This window comes from Typha angustifolia, chromosome 9 (genome assembly GCF_048772165.1).
Source record: "Typha angustifolia cultivar Huaian chromosome 9, ASM4877216v1, whole genome shotgun sequence".
NCBI classification, from domain to species: Eukaryota; Viridiplantae; Streptophyta; class Magnoliopsida; order Poales; family Typhaceae; genus Typha; species Typha angustifolia.
Window position 1 is genome coordinate 3447650 of NC_133247.1, and position 17523 is coordinate 3465172.

The 17523-nt window shown below is 36.2% G+C and overlaps 1 protein-coding gene across 2 annotated transcripts; it reads right to left on the bottom strand.

Moving 5' to 3' along the window:
• Window positions 1-1093: 1093 nt before the first annotated feature.
• LOC140766724 (uncharacterized) lies at window positions 1094-7431 on the bottom strand. Of its 2 annotated transcripts, XM_073106302.1 has the most exons (10): window positions 6618-7431; window positions 6299-6502; window positions 6102-6221; window positions 5793-5830; window positions 5575-5692; window positions 3140-5077; window positions 2948-3067; window positions 2535-2645; window positions 1806-1939; window positions 1094-1626 (listed from the first exon to the last, which is right to left on the bottom strand). In XM_073106302.1, the coding sequence occupies exons 1-10, from the start codon at window positions 6693-6695 to the stop codon at window positions 1398-1400; spliced, it is 3090 nt and encodes a 1029-aa protein (XP_072962403.1). In that variant the 5' UTR covers window positions 6696-7431; the 3' UTR covers window positions 1094-1397. The 2 variants fall into 2 exon arrangements, with proteins under 2 accessions (XP_072962403.1, XP_072962402.1); XM_073106301.1 differs by having other exon boundaries at window positions 2948-5077; window positions 6618-7430.
• Window positions 7432-17523: the final 10092 nt, after the last annotated feature.

Genomic DNA, 17523 nt, shown 5'->3' on the forward strand with positions numbered 1-17523 from the left:
TTGATCTCTTTTAATTCTTTTCCTTTTTCCTCTGAACACTGGAGGGCACCTGTTGTTTTAGGAAGGTGCTTAAATATATTGTTTGTAAACAATATATTGTATGCCTTACTTCATGTATCTCTTTTCATTTTTACATTGACTTTCACGAGCGGCCAGGTGACCGCATAGCACCTTTGTGGTATTGAAGTGCGTATATAGTCTAGAAATAAAAATATTAAAACTAGTTTAGATACAATTTACCTATCAAGTGTATTGAATATTTTAGCATAATAAGCTAATAATTGGGTAAAAATTTCAGAGTAATATATGGAGAATCATCTCCACAATATTTTAACCACTAAGAATGTTAATTTTTAATCATATAATTACTCAATAAATATTTTTAAGTATGACAAGTTGTGCTAACAAAATTAGTTAATAAAAAATTATTATGAAGTATTATAGATATCTCAATATTACAATATAGCATCTTCATATACATATGAAGGTGCATAATTATTGGCAGCCAATATATGGTATGTACATGTTGTTGGACTACATAATGCATATAGGGAGCGGTTGACCACCGCGCACTGCCTAAGTGGGCTCATATATAGTATTGCGGCCGCTTTTTAGAACACTGTTTTTTAAAATAGTTTTTCTTAGTATTTTTTGACTTAACTATTTGCTACATTTTGTGCTATTATACTCCTTGATTTGATTACTTGTTTTATCATGTTGCTCTTTTTCTGTAAACTTATCGGTGTGGTTGAGTTCCAATTGGGTATTTTTATCCCTTTTTTTAGCCTTTTTTATCCATTTAATTTTTCATTCTATTTTCCTTTTGGGCATATGATACTATGATACTATCTTCCTTTTTTTCCTTCTAATTTTTTTTTTTCAAATTTTGCATATTTATTAGTATCTGAAGTTTGATTTAGAGTCTGAAACCTTTTTCGTTTCTTCCTTAGAAGAAACAATTAGAGCTCCTTTGAACTTGGAAATGGGTCTTGCACATCTCTGTAGAGCCTGCAGATTCTGGTATTTAGAGCACTACATTCTGTCTGCCTTAGAAGACAAGAATTCTTTGAGCATTTGGACAATATTGTCTGCCTTGGAAGAATTTAGAACACAATGTTTCCAATTCATGTCTGCTTTAGAAGACGAAGTAGAATTCTTTGAGCACTTGGACAATATGTCAGTATTCTTTGGAACTCGATCAAACTTAACTAGAATTATACATTCTTTTGGGAAATGGAATACATAACATCCAAATGGGTGAAAGAATATCTAAAAGATTTACATGTTATATATTTGGGGAAACACTATTGGCCTTGCAAGTCCTGGATTTTTCACACAACTCATCCAGTTGCTTGCCTATACAAAAACCTCGTTCTATCATGCTCTACTGAATATGACTAGTTCTTCATAGCATTTTTAAGAGTCCGGATTCTTATAACAAGCTGTTGCCTTTCACCTTCTACTTCTGCGAACTTTAGACTTATCTCAGAATATCTTTCTTGCATTTCTTTTAGCTCTGCTTCCATTGATTTGTTTTGCTCTTTCAGTAATGCCATCTCTCTTATTACTTTTGCCATGTCATGCTGATAAAAGGTAGAGGCTTTGTCTAGGTCAGCTCCAGGGTCCCTGTAGAGACATTTAAATGCTTTCCTATTATTAATTATAAGATATTACAACTTATAAATCAAAATACTTCCGAACTTGTACTTCTGGGCTTTTAAGCATTAATACATTACAAATACCTACCAACTTTAAGTTGAACAAATCTTCTGAGAGTTTCCAATTAGTGTACCAGAGATGTTTACCTTATGGTTATTTTTCTGCTCTTGTCATTTTCTTCAAGTCTGTGTGCTTCATCTCCAATCATTTGACTTGAAAATGAATTTCCATTTTCAGCAGAGCTTATATTGTAGTTGAACTTGTTAAAAAACTTATCAGCCTGCATCAAATGGTCTTACAAGTTACAATTTCAAATTTCCAATTAAAAAAGCATAATATTTGATCCTACTGACCTGACCTGTGGTGTTACTCTGAAAAAAACTGTCATTCAAACAATTCCTGAATACTTGACATTATCTGATACTTTATTTTCTAAAGTAGGTCTCTCTGCTTTTTGTTTCTTTTGGTTAAGAATGCCTTGATATTGAAAAGATTTGTTGCCTTGATTTTATTATTGTTCAATATATCTGATGCTAACTTCTTTTGGTTAAGAAGCACAAATTTCCACACTACACTTCTTTTAAGCTAGAGAAGTCAAAAGAATTGGTTTTCTATGGTTCCTATGATTTTTCTCCTCCTATAGAATCATTCAACTGAGAAAATGGGGTATCCATATGATAGACTAATGTATTATTGGAACCTAAGAAAATTGCAAGAAATGAAGCAAGTACTTTGTGCATTTGTCATCAAGTTTACTGTATTAGTCTTCTTGTAAAACTTAAAAATAAGAGTATAACTGTCACAGTTGGTTAATGACATCATTGATGCCCTGACGGAACTCTCAAATGCTAATAAAGAAATATGCACTGTCTGACCTTATGGACTACGCCTCGGGAAAGGCATGATGATTCCTGATTGAACTCTCCAATAGTTCCTTCCATTTCTTTGTCTTTGCTGTCGAGATCTTTCTCATCCCCCAGTTCCTCCTGTTGTAAACCATTAAACTTAATCTTATATTAATCGTAACAAATGAAGATTATGATACACTTGCTAATTTTACTTTAACAATTTGATAGTGTACATGTATGTTTGTATGTTTACTTCGCTTTTAATCTACTTATTTCTATCTATTTCTTTCTTTTTCACTGGTTTTCCTCTTTCTATCTAGTGCATGAGTCTGCAAGCACAAGCTTGCATGCAGATTAGTCTATATCTGTCTCTTTATATATGTAGAAACTTAAATAGCAGATTTCATATAAATACTGGATATGTAATCCATGATACTTACATGAATGACTCCACTGTCATTGAGATTACTTTTGAGAAGGCTTATCATGTCTTCTCTGCTCTGAAGGTCACTCCTTAAATCAAGAACCTCCATAGCAAGTTTTTCTTTCTGTGATTCATTCTGAGAAAGAGAGTGTTCCATGTCACTATACCGGGTGTTAAGAATTTCTATATTTGAATTTAGCATTCTTACAATGGTCTCCTTTTCTTTCATTGTATGCCTTGTGTCCTTTGACTCATCCAATAATTTGATTACTTGTTTCCTCAATGATACAATTTCTTCCTCAAGAGTTTGTCTTTCTGTACGTCTATCTTGGAAGCTTATTTTGTTTGCTCTTTTTGATTCCATCAATTGCTCCATGTTTGCTATTTCTTTTTCTTTCTGTTCATTCTCTTTTAAAAGATGATCTTTCTCCACTGCAAGTTCTTCCATCTCAGCTTTGAGTAGTGTCATCTCTTCTGACAGAGCTTTTACCTTTGCTTCAGCAGATTTTCTCTGATTCTCGAATTCCTCGCTTTTGTTCTTGATTTCCAGAAGGAGCCTTTCTGTCTCTTTTGATTTGAAATCCACTAGGTTCAGTAGCTGTTTAAGTTTTACACGGTACTGACTTTGTGCAGCTGCAATCTCTTCCTGAGTTTTCTCCAAAAGTCCTTCCAGCTGGCTTTTCTGCAAACGCAATTCACTAGCTTCTTCTAGCGCTTGCATGAGCAACCTCTCATTTGCACTAAATGTTGAAGACATTTGTTTAGACAATGTTTTAAATTCTTCTTGAAGCCGTTCGGCAGTGTTAGCGTTATTCCATCTTGCCTTTCTTAGTGCCTCCTCTGCTTTTATGGCTCTTTTTTCTTGCTCAATCTTTGCACACACTGTAGTTGCTAGGTCTGCCTCAAATGCTTCAGACTGGTTCTCGAGTTCTTTCTCCAAGCTCTCAACATGCATTTCTAGATCACTGATAATGGATAAATGTGCTGAACACTCATATTGCATCCTTAATTGTTCTCGCAGCTGGGTTTGCTCCAACTTTGAAGAAATGTCATGGTTTTCTTGCTTCAGAATCTCATAATCAAGTGCTAGCTGTTCCATTTGCATTTCTGCCTCTTCACGGTCTTTTCTGTATAGTTCTACTTCACTTTTCAAGTCTATGATCTTCTTCTCTAATGCACGCACCATCATGGTATCATGCGTCTTCACTAATATGTCCAATGCATATTGTTCTTCTTTGTCTTGTTCCGACAACATTTCAGGGTATTCTTGTCTATCCTCAGAATTTTGCATATATGGGAGCGCATTTTGGTACTTCATTTCATGGAAATCCTCACTCACTTCTGTTTTGCAATTTGGTGAGCTGCATTTTACGCAGGAAATTTCCCTATTCTTTTGCTCCAACATCTCATCAAGATCTTTTACAGCTAAAAGCAGCTCAGTGTTAGATTCTTGTGTCTTCTGTAGTTGCAAACGAAGATTTGCGTTCAGATTCTTCTCATGGTTTAACTCTTTCTTGATTTCTTCAAGCAATGACCATGCATCTTCTCCATCAGGAAGTGCCTTTTTTGATGTGTCGTCATTGTTATCTCTCTTCTGTGGAGATATGAGTTCTTCACATTCTTTTTTAAGTGCGTCTCTCTCCTCCTTCAGGCTGTTTATTTCTTTTGAAAGATCTTGTCCTCGCCTATTCTCTTTAATGATCTGTTTTCTCAGAGTCTGCAACTCCAGTTCTGACAAATCTAACTTTCGTGTCAAATCAATTATATCACTTTTTAATTTCTCAATATTGTCATCAGAATCTTGCAAGTCTTCTCTTATTCCAGCCTCACCTGAGTTGTTCGTAGACCCATCCGTGCTTCCATTGGGAGCTGAACTACCAGACCAGTCACCTGAGCTGGTAAGCAGGCTTTTAGGAGTATCACTGTTTCTGAGAGGTGACAGGAAACTAGTAGCATCCCGATGGCTGTTGTTATGCATGATCCCATTCTTTTTTGTGTTATATCTTCCTGAACTTGTATCTGTACCTGATGCCGGTATGGCTTCAAAGCTGTGAGACTTCTGGAGGTTACCATTAGCCTCAACATGAAGAGGCAAGTTTCTGCTCGATGTGAACTTCTGAATCTGGTTGGTTATAATTGGGCAATCCTGCAGGGAATGGACAGACGTCATAACTAGTCACAATGCATTGCATGCCGAAAGGTGAGCCACAATGAGGTAAATATATCCCATAATTCACATTAGAAACTTTTCGTTTGAAATTTGCATGCCACATATATATTCTGTTTGTTATTGTCTATTTTATCTTCCTGGACTTAGAATATCGAGATTAGAAAATGGTTACGATTCCTTTAGTAGGGAGTAACTAACCACTATAACTAGAAAATCCAAAATACTCTGGACTATCATGTAAGTAACACATTCTGATAACTAGCGAAACAACAATGTGCATCTCATATAACAATTATTTGATATGGTTGATCAGATAGCTGCACAACCAATGGTACGATATTTGTTGTTCCTTCTACTCCGTTCTTTATTTGTGTCAAAGAGCATGTTGTCTGTAGAGGGATTAAAGAAAGCATTACTTTGTTTAGACAGGAGTTGCAGCCACTAGAAGAGTCTTAGATAGGTTTAAGCCATACTTCTATAGAGTTTATGGTGTTGGTAGCTTTGGCAACTTCTTCATTGCCCGTGATTAGCTGGTTCTGAAATGTTCTCTGCTGTTGTCTCTCTTTAATATCTTCATCTTCATTGGCTTCTCTGAGTTAGAGATATGATTATTGACATCAGCAACTAATAAGAAGTATTTTAGAGCATATTGCCCAAAAGTCGATAAATATTTATGCAATCAAATTGTTACCTTTCCTCACCATCACCCTGCATCCTCTGTATGGTAACCTGTCATCATAATGATCAAACTTCAGGAATTCATATCTAAAACCCAAATAATGACTAATTTTCCAATTCCATTTGGTGCAGATCTGGGATAGTGACAAAAAAGCTTTAAGAAAATAGGAAGGGAATAGACAGCGTTAGGAGGACAAATCGTTGTTATTTTCTACTCCAGTAATGGAGATCTGGTGGAGAATTGATCATTTCTAGGAATCGTGCAGTATAAGGTAGGGCCATGGAAGTAAACGCTATCAACTCAACAAGTGAAAATGCTCACATGCAGAAGAGCCCCTGCATTCTGTTTGAGGGGGAGAGTGATAGAGGAGGGTCTGAATGCCTCGGCATAATATGCTAGGTTAATATTGACCTCCCCCAGGATTCCAGCTTTTATTGATCCCTGTAAGGTAGTGTAAATATCATCAATGATGAGAAAAGAGATTGTCATCTGATAGGAAAAGAGGAAATCTTTCGTACTGTTGATGATAGAAGAAATTGGTAGGTTTTGTCGTTGATCTTTCCAGTTTTGGTATCGAAGCTAAATTTGACTGTTTCGTATATTGGATTCACCCAGTGACATGTCCCGTCGATCACCGCAACCTTTTCCGATCTTCCAGTAGGTCTTCCAGTATCCAGGGGAATCAAAACTATCATCATCTTCTGCCATTCTAGTTGTGGTACCTGAGAAAATCAACAGGCTTTTATCTCTACGAGTAAAAGAGGCGCATCTTGATTTTAATTTCGTATTAGGTTGAGAAAAAAACATCAGATCTTGTGACAAGACGGAGGAAGATACCTGCGTGGCCTGGAACTGCAGCTTGAACGCTGCTTTGATCTTGTTCTTGTCGCTCCTCCATCTTCCTGATTTGAACATCTTGGATCTCGTCCTCAATTCTTCATGACCCTTGCCATGCCGGAGTTCCCTGTTTGGCCTCCGGCATCACAATGTACGCAAATCGCCGCATTCCTCCATCCAGGGGGAGTAGTAGGTAGATTCGCAGGTATCCAGATGCTAAACAAACAATATATCTTCGGGAGAGAATACGTCGGCTGGGGGAGGGTGGGAACAAAACAAGCAAATAGATCTGAGAGCTCTGTCCGTTAGTCTGTCTCTCTCTCCCTAACTCCTTCCCGTGGCAGTCGGTATGTTGGAGATGAGAGAGAAAATAGTATAAAGCGGAAAATTTGAAGAACCTTCTGTGTAATAAAATAGGCATGCAATTATTCGTACTACAGGAAAAGTAACAAGGGAAGTGATGCAAAGTAGGATAAAAATTGTCTGCCGGTCGATCGCGTGAGACTCACAACAGTGAGAGAGGAAAGCGTCGTCTTACGGGTGGGTTGGGACTTGGGAATGGTGGCAGTGAGAGTTGGTGGATCCTTTAGGTTTTGACAAATGCCACTGTCCCGAGGCCAACCTGGCGTTGGCTTGTTATCCATGCGGAGCTGCTCCTTTAATTTGGAAGGATTAGATCGGATCCCGGACCCTAGCCATGAAAGACCGTCATAAAGATCACCATTATCATCCACCCTGCTGTCCATCCCTCTTTTCAATGCCTTTTTTTTTTCTTCTCTTTTTTTCCTCCCAGTGAGTTGCAAATTAACTATAGCTCGTAGCTAACTACCCGTCGGCTTTCTTGCACATGACCTATTATATTTATCTAGGAGTCGGGTCTCACCCTTAGGTTTATGGGTTTTTCCAAATTAAAAATAAAAAAGGAGGATGTCCTGTTCGAGCGTCTCTTTTGATATATCTCCAGAGTAGTTAACTACCAGTCGGCTTTCATGCACATGACCTATTTTATTTATCCAGGAGTCGGGTCTCACCCTTAGGTTTAGGGGTTTTTCCGAAAAATAAAGAGTGATTTCCTGTTCCAGCACCTCTTTTTATATATCTCCATGGTAGTAGTTCTCGTTGTTCCATCAGTGGCCATTTCTTAACGGTACATCGTAGCTAGATAGAATTGGTGTCCCCTTCCTTTTCTTTCTTTTTTTTTTAATTTTTTTATTATTTAAAAAAATAGATATTCTTTCTGGACAATTAGTTTTAGATCTGAAACCTAGGAGAATTTTTTTCAATTACAATTTGCTAGAAGATAGGGGTGTTGCTAGCCTTAATTTACTCTTTCTATTGCTATAATGGTCCCCCCCACCGGAAAAGTCAATATTTTGGTGACAATTTTAGACTTTGGAGATGGCATAATCTACCAAGGTTGGTCCGATTAGGATTGGAGATAAGATCCTCGCTTTCAATTGACTCTCTTCGGTTGTGTCATCATATTCCTGTGGGTCCTACACTTTTAATAATTAATAGGTAAAGAAAACAACGTTTCACCCGCTAATTTCCGTTTCGCCTCAACTCCATTAACCAACAGTTGAGACATTGGATTCCATTAGCCAATAGTTGAGGCACTCAGCCAACTTTAACCATTTGAACACCATCCCATGGGCTATTATGCAGTATTGTGTTAAAAGAATAAAAACATACAAGCTACTCCTAAAATATATATGTTTTTATTCGTTCACTGATCTAATATGATACTGGAACACAGGTGCAGGGGTGATGGTGTAATTTTGCCAAGGAAAAGATCTTTAGTATTTACAAAATTGCCTAATAATATAGAATATTCATGTATGTAGGCTTCCATTATTATATGTGCTAAAATTATTACCACTTGTTTGACCGACAAAAACGGGAGGAAACACCAAACTAGTGTCAGGACTTCGAACCGGAAGCACTTTGTATTGTACCATGTGTAGACAGAAGTGTCTACACTTGGAATAGTATCTCTAGCAGCAATTACGGTTCCACGCAGTTCTTACGTGGACCCCATCCGCCTCAGTGCCCAGTGAGGTGTATCGATTAACTCACACTGTTCTTACCTCTGACTCTCTGAGAGCCTAGTAAAGCAAGCGGTCCTATTATACCGTTTGAATGCGCGCTGTTCTACGTGAGAGCTGCGAAGGATTGTTCATATGAAAGGCCGTTAGAGAGGTTTCATTGTGTCTATAATATGATATCGGATCATAGGTGCAGGAGGTGATCCAATATCAGAGTATTACTTTGCATACCGGAGTATTACCGTATATATCTTACTGCAAGAGTTATAACTTCGCATATCCGTATAATACGAAGATATTTTTGAAGCATTTTTTTTTTGGTCTCATCATTTAATTTAATTTTTGGTCTCATCATTTAATTTAAAACATCGCTAAATTTTTAAGACAATTTTATTATTGATTTTATATTATATTGAATATAATTATTACTCATACTAATATTAAACTAAATATTAAATAATATATACTAGTATTAGATTTTTTTATTTTAAAAATTAAAATAGTTATACTTATTTCACCCTTATTTTATAAGGGAACAACCTTCAGCAAATTGTGTTAGCATTTGTTTATCTCTTATTATAATTGCTTGTTAAGATAATTGTCCTGGAGTCGTGCAATCTTTCTTTTCTTTTCTTTTCTCTGATCACTCATTATTATTACTTTATTTTGTTTGTTTAATCGTTTCGTTCTGACCATCACCATTGATAGCTGATAGCTTTGTGCCTTAGCAAGACTAATTAAATTAAGCTACCGTAGTCTTCCATGTGCATTCTATTTATGCTATTATCTTTCTTCCATTATGTTCTTCTTGTTCTCCCGTTGATTGTTGGGTCCCTTCTGTTTAACAAAAGGAGGTCAGATATTACATTGTGTAAGAGATACAAACCGGTATATTTGTGCGAAACCTGGTGTGAAGAATGGCTGTCAAAATAATTAAGACAGTTCAACCTCGGCTCTTGTCTGAAACAAATTAAGTCTGATCAATTTAATCGATATCGAAATTAACTAGGGGTACAAACCACGGATCAAAATGAATGCACTATAATTATAGGTGTAAGATTACTTACAACCGTCCACAGCTCGATATTTATGGCTAGTGATTGAAGTTATACTCCGCTGTTTGCCAAATTCGTCGGAATTCAGAGCTGAAACACCCACGTGTAAGTAGTATTTCAAGACACTGTTGTTTGTGATAGTAAAATAAGAAGAACTAATAAGAGAGGTAGATGGTGGTGCCGGCCTAGACATATATATATATATATATATATATATATATATATATATATATATATAAGTTTCACCTACTCCTACTCGTACTCCTCGGATTTGAGGCAAGTGCACAGAAATAATAAAAGACTCACGTATTTATTTATACCTACTGCAAGTGAACGAGAGTAATCCTACGCCAAGAATTGTGTCTCCCTCCTCCCCTCATATCACGTGATGCACTTTAATTATATCGATCGGAAGCTACTGCACTTGTACTGGGAATCTATAATATTTAAGACCGGTTAGGTGCTGAATTAAATGACTATATGCTACATATCTCCAGGCATGTCAATACCCCTTCAGAATTAGACCTACTTAAAGAAAATTGGAAAGGCATTGTTGGGTGTCAAAATTTATGTGCGTTCGAATTAGGTATAGTTTGAAGAATTGATATTTGATGTGACAGGCGACCATTTGCTGTAAACGAGCCGAGCTCGGCTCGCTTAAGTAATGAACGAGCTAATTTTTCTTTTAAATTTATAAAAAGTATATTAATTAATTTGGCTTGAGGTACAAAATTTTAAAAAAAAATTATATTGTAAAATTTCGGATTTAAACTTTGTAGTCTTATTTAAGGCTGTGCTACAACATATCGATCTAAATTATAAAACAGACTGTAAATATTATATTATATTAATAAATATATATTGAGCTAATTCTAACTAAGCTAAAGCTAGTTAAGGATGACTCATAAGTACGGGTGAGAACAGGTTGGGTTAACTTCAATATGTCTGGCTATTTGACTCAATTCGAATTAAATAATTGAAATTTTAATTTACATATTTTTTAAATAATTGAAATTTTAATTTGCTTATTTAAACGATGGATATTGATATTGTTACTAATAATGTATAATAAATTAATTTTGCTAAATTTATATATATTTTGACATGCAAATTTTTTATTTTTTAAAACTCTTAATATGGTATATTAATTGTCTTAAAAACATGTGATATTTTATTTAAAATTCAATCTACATTCGTTTAAGATCTGATCCTCTATTCGCTTCGTATCCATTTAGTTTATATATGTTTTTAATTTTTTCTACCCATTTAATGTCTGAGTCTCGTTAGTTATTTTTTGACAGCCCTGTTTGTAGGAGATAAGAATAATTTATTTTCATTTCTTGGGGCTCTTTTAGTTAAAATTAAATGCGCCAAAGAAGGGGGCAGATTATCCCACAATATATATATATTTCTTTTACCAAGTCAGTGATTATGTTTTATTGTTAATCTCAAAATGCCTCCTCTATTTCCTGCCAAAAGGGAAAATAAAATCTTAAGGATGACATGAAAGTTAAATGAGAGTTAAGGCGTGCATTGTACAAGAGAAATATATATAATACAATTATTTATGTCGTGTTTGAAAGTGGAATACTTGGAAATAATTTATAGTCGACTTATTTACCTGATTGGGGTCAAAGATGATAAATTGGGGAATAAAAGTAGTTTAAACCCTTTTTCGTCTTTAAGCTGAAACTATTTATCTTAAGACGAAGGGACAGGAGTGTAGCCTAAGCCTTTCAAAAGACGAGTTTAGACAGCTATAGGTGATAAAGAGGGGGAACAAAACCAACCCCCCTTCTAACACAACCTTCATATGTGATAAACGATAGGTCTATATGATTTTGACTATTAGAGATGACTTAAGGCCTTATGTTCTCTTTTAGCAAGAGTGATTTGATTGTATTAAGTAAGCTGTTAAATCCTCTGGTAGGAAATAGGAGCCTCCGATGGGGGCCAACAGCGGTTGCGCAGTTCGCTTGCCTTCAAAGCAGGAAAGACAAGCTTGGGCCGCGTCGAGTTGGTGCATAAGGTTAAGATGAGGCTGTTACGAAGCCAGGCTTGGTTGGTGTAGGAGGAAACCGACGCCTCACTGGTATCCATTAAGAGATGGTGTAGGCGTATAGCTCGAGAAAGCGACATCACACTGGCATAAAATCATCGAGAGGCAAAGGAGAGTGTAGTTCATTCCAACTGTTCCTTTTGGACCACGAACAGATTAGATAGATCCACCTTCACCTAGTGGAGTAATTTGTTTATACGAGTACCTAGAAGGTTGTCTTTTGTCACGTAGGGGCGAAAACCGGCTGCTATTCATTTTTTACCCCCCACATGCAAATACGGATACGGGTAGTAAATTTGCTTCAGAGTTCAACCGAGCTCCCCAACATCAAATTTGGAGCTGGTGGAGTTAACTTTAAATGGGCTCCAAGTTTAAAGTCAAATTTGAAGCCCATTTAACAATTTAGCGCCCAACTCTAAATAATTATTTTATTTATTTTTTATTTTTTATTTTATTTTATAAAAGTTTAATTTTAAATTTTAAATTTTATATGTATTTTTTATTAGATAATCTAGTTAATTAAACTAAATATATAATTATTTTTTTAATAATAATAGTACCATTGAAAATGAGTCTAAATTATTGTCAGATTGACTTAACTCAATGGTTTGGCTCGGTTAATGATTTAACAATACGGTTGGCTTGGAGAAGTAGCTCGGTAGCGCGATAGCTTGGGAGCAATGTCTTAGTGGTATTTAGTTCGGAGAAATAGTTTGACGATGTACATAGCTTAAAGTCTAAACTAAGCAACTTAGTATATTGGCTAAAATTTGATGGAGTCTTTGTGTCTTTGTGTTAAGAGAGAATTAGCTCTTTATTTAATTTATATCTAGCTTTCGAGCTCTTTGCAATTTATCGAAAGATGAGTTTGTGTCTACAAACTGTAATACGCTAATAAGCTCGGCCGAAGTCCACAGCATTTGGGCTCAAGCCCAAGATCCACAATTGCCTATTATCTCGGTTGGCCCACTTGGCTACCGTAACCATTATTGATGCGTAAGCTATTTTATTTCATTTTCTGCTGCACGTTCGAAAAGTATCATCCTACAACGAGACCCTAAACCTCTCTATCAATATAATTAAGTAGTTTAGAATCTAATGTGTAGTATATGACCGAGTAGACTGGCCCCGGGGCCTTGTCTTTCAGTCAGGAAAGAAAATGTGAACGAGTCGACTCTAGCGAGAATTTTCCTTCAAATTTTGCTGAGGTTTAGAGACCATGTGCTATGTCTTTTCGATCATGTATCTTTCTTTCTTTTTAAGTTGACTACGAAAAGAAAATCTAGGACATGGAATCCCTCGAAGCTTAATTATTTACTCAATTCGTACTTCGTCTCTTCTATATTTCGGCCTAAAAGCTTGCCCACATGCCCCGAGCTAATAGAGAATTTATTCTACACTGTTTCCCACTCAGTTGTGGCTTTCGACCCTGGCCGCTGTAATGAAGCCCACCGTTTGCTTCCAATCAAGCAGCAAACTACACTAAATCGATTAAGCTTGAATTAAATCTCGAATAGTTTACACTTTACAAAATTTAGTTAACTATATAACTTTTAATATATATATATATATATATATATATATGTTAAAATTAATTCGAGCCTGATTCAATTAATGAAGCTTGCCTCATCTCAAATACAAGTGTTCCAATCTCCCACAAAACATGTACCTTTATTAGGTTCAACCGTGCAAAAGGCCTTGCGGTCGACAGTATCCATGGCCGCTCCACTTCAGCCCAATGTCCATTGGGGACATTTGGAGGCACCAATTGGCACACTGTCTATTTGTCTAAAATGGTACCTTCCCTTTTTCTCTGAACAGTACAAGGAAAAACTATGACTCACGCCCACTGGATCTTCCCAACTCTCTCTCAATAAATACCACCACCACCACCACCACCATCACTTGGTCCACTTCACTCGTTCCTCTTCCAAAAAAGCCACTCCGCGTCTTTAGTTCTTTCTGGCAGCTGGGTTAGAGGAGTAATAACAGTCAGCGAGAAGGGCATTTTTGGTATCATAGGTTCGGATGGATGTGTACATATCGGAGGAGTATGTGATCCGACGGCGGATAGAGAGGAAGGCCAGGTCGATGGGAGGTGAGCGAGAGAGGAGGGAGGTCGAGTCCCACGGTCAGGATGCTGGAGGGAAGAAATGGACGTCTTGGATGGCTGGGCTGAAGAAGGAGAAGGGTGAGGTGATTTCTAGGAAAGCAACTGGGGGTGAGGATATCGTTTTCCGTTGCTTTTCTCCTTAGAAGTTAGAAGTGTGCAAAGAGGAAGAAATTGAAATGCCATGCTACTTTCCTTTTATTTACGAATTGCCACCGAGAATGACGACACGTCTAATTTGCTATCCAGTGGATTAGATGATATAATTTCACTTTATGATCGCAGTAGCAAATTTTCTCTAAAACTCGTGCCCGTTTGCAAAAAAGTGCACCTTTTATACACGATGAATTCACTCAATTTATGTTTTGCAAATAATGTACATACATTGTTGGCCCATATTTGTTAACGCGATTATAAAATTAATTTGTCTTGCAAATCTATCTCTAGAATTTGGTAACAACCAGGTTCATGTACATAACCTATCCATTTTTTTAATCTTAAGGTGATAATTAGCCCACATCAAGTGTTGAAAGGAGGAGGGATTATAGTGGAGTATTTATTTAGATTAAGGGCTTGTCGCACTTCATTTCTGATGCCGATCAATTCGGATACAAATTAAGTTAACTAGAAGATAACTTATAGTGTCGATTGAATTCACCATTGGTTAAGCATGGTTTGCGGATCGAATAAGTGCAGTCGTGTGTGTTACATATCTTTATTTGTTTTATTCCATCAAACAAAAAAGGTCTCACGCATTGCACGTGCTTCACCATCCCTCCCTCAGGCCTCAACCCCATTACATGACTACTGAGGTCTGAGGGAGGTGGTCAAGGATTTCCCCGCCAAGATCATTGGCCTTCCAAAATATCTAACCCTAATTAATAGATGGATGGATCTATCTTTCTATTCATATACATTGTTTAATCTGCCCCAAATCCTTGATTTGGCCAGCAAACACAGCACTGCTTTGGGCCATACCCCATTTATAAAATCCATGTTGTCACTTCTTTTCTATTGTTTTCTTCTTCTTCTTCTTCCTCTCTAGTCAAAGATTGAATTGATGGATATCGGAGCATTACCGGAGCAATTAAAGATCATCTCTTATACTTACCTGTGAGTCTTCTACCATTCCTCGCAACTAATTTCAATTTAGTAAAATAGATAGTGTTTACCTTCACTCTTGTGTTTGCAGCTTCATTGTTGAAATTATGTCAAAGTATTGATCGTCTAACTCGAACATCTTTATTTTCTTCAAAATTTTTAATTATTGACTTCCAAGCTATATTGAGTTTTTTTATATATTAATACTTGTGTATCTCAAGTTCTATTGAGATACATGGCTGATCATAATCTCGAGTTCAGGTCATGATACTCTTCATGTAAGCACATTTGTTAAAGTATCCATAGAAGATAAGTGATAGAGCTGAATTGGTCTTACAATTACAAAGATAGAAGAATAGGACAGTATGGCTGTTGGGCCACTTCTGCCATGGGCGAAAGGTTTCTTGGTTTTAGCTCGATTAGTAGTTGATAATTTCTACATGGGCCGAAAGGCTCTGGTCCACCAGCCCATGGGCAGTCTTCATCTGCTTCTCCACCCATTTATTTTGATAGTAGGTTATATACAGGATCACAGGGTGGTATTAGATTAATTATCCTCATATCTCATATTTAGTATGAAAATAATTGACTGAATTAATAGTCTGAATCGGATGTTATATTCCTCAGATGAGGGGATTAAAGCATTCTACTGAAGGGTGGGATGGTGTTGGATATCTAATAATAATCTCTGCCATGCAACATGTTAACTGGAAATCTTACTAGTATATGGAAATATATATATATATATTTTCTTAAGGAATTGATGCTGCGTTAGCTAAGTACTTCCATATGGTTCTTATTGTCGTTCCAGAAACTTGGAAGTAAAAAAGCAATTGGACAATGTCGGCATCTTTACAATCTGAAAAAATAAGAAGGTTTCTTTATCCTAGGATAAATAGTCCATCAGTTATCCTGGTCAAAGGATAAGTTAAAATAAATTATTCCTAGCAATTTCAAGTCCAAACGCAACCTGATAGCACAAAATGGAAGAATTAATATCCATTACATAAACAAACATCTGGTTGCACAAATGGCACCATGAAATAAAGTCTAAGGGAGCAGTTTTGCTAAGATTTGAAGCATCATGCTGCCATTAAAGTTGAAACATGGTATATATGCATGATATTCTTAAAAGCAAATTGGAGAGGAAAAGTATAATTACAAAAACAAAAACCAAATTAAAAAAAGGGTAAATAGAAGAGACTTTGGCTCCCTAAAGATGCTAGTATTTTCCCAAAAGTCTCTCTCAGCTCAGTAAGTGCATATATCCCTATCATTTTCTATACAAAAGCAATCACCCAACAACCAAACTTTGTGATAAGTAACAAAACTTAAATGAGAATATCTTCTTAGCTGTATCCAACGTTCAAAAAGTTATAAACAGTTCCAGAAGCATTACAGACACAACCCCCCAACTCTCCGTGCAGGCACAATTAGCAATAGAATATTAGAAAATTGAAAGATACTATATAGAAATTGGAATATGTCAGCTGTATACAAATCATTGCAAGATAGATAGATGCACACATTATCTCATATGCTGCTTTCATTACATTGACTGCAATGTTTTTTTAATGACAATTTTAAGCAAATTTATTGGCCATATCCTAAACACTACCAAACCTATCACAGCAATTGGCTGATGGGAAGTTCAACAAATAGGGAGAAGATTTTGATAAGAGTAATATAAGGCAAATGGCCGTCATCTTGCGCTCAAATTTGGAGTGTATAATTGTTGACTAACTCGTCAGTTAATTACTTCGTAATAAAAAGTTGCTTGCTAATACCTTTTCTAAACATCATTCATTATTCTGGGCCACTTGTTATTTTACAACTCAGGCATCTATCTTTACAACTGTAATCGTGCATTGCTAGCCTATTTAGTTTCCGTTTCCTCTTTATTTATTTGTTATTTCCTTCTCTTTTCACTTCCTTTTGTTGGTAGATTTCTTAGTTTGAGTCAGTTCATACTACTGTTCACCTGAAGTTATAAAATATTGCATCTAACCTGGTGCTCTTCTGGCCTCAGGTGCACTTATTAAGCTATCTGCTTCAAAGAGGTGGGTGAGCTGTTAAACCTCCGCCATCTATAACTGCCTAATCTATCTGTTAATTTAGACATTAAGGATTATATATATATAATATATATTGGCAGGTTGTTAGCTAATCATAATATAGACAAAAGATATAATTCCTCCTGATATATAGGTTAGTCATCTAGTAAAAAAAATCTATCAAATACTAATCGCAGTGCTTAATCTATGTCATAGATAGATAAAACCCGCCCACCGAGTTATAACTTATAATGCAACACTGGAGTCTATATCTTTTATCTCAAGAAAGAGAAAAAGAAAGATTCAGGGGTTTGAATATATATATTTAAATTTGAGTTGATGGAATCTTGAACCTAACACTTGTTAGACATAAAACCATGTGGGGGGGGGGGAGAGATATGAGAGCATAATAAGGACAGGGATGTAGAAATATTAGAATTAGATGGACTACTCCAGACGCCAACTCACAGTGGACAAACGGA

Excerpts from the sequence above, each read along its gene's own strand:
- LOC140766724 (XM_073106301.1), bottom strand. The coding sequence starts at position 6,695 with ATGTTCAAATCAGGAAGATGGAGGAGCGACAAGAACAAGATCAAAGCA. Across the intron at positions 5,078-5,574 it reads ACACCATAAACTCTATAGAA|GATTGCCCAATTATAACCAA; the intron begins GTATGGCTTAAA and ends CATTCCCTGCAG. Across the intron at positions 2,646-2,947 it reads ATGACAGTGGAGTCATTCAT|GAGGAACTGGGGGATGAGAA; the intron begins GTAAGTATCATG and ends GGTTTACAACAG.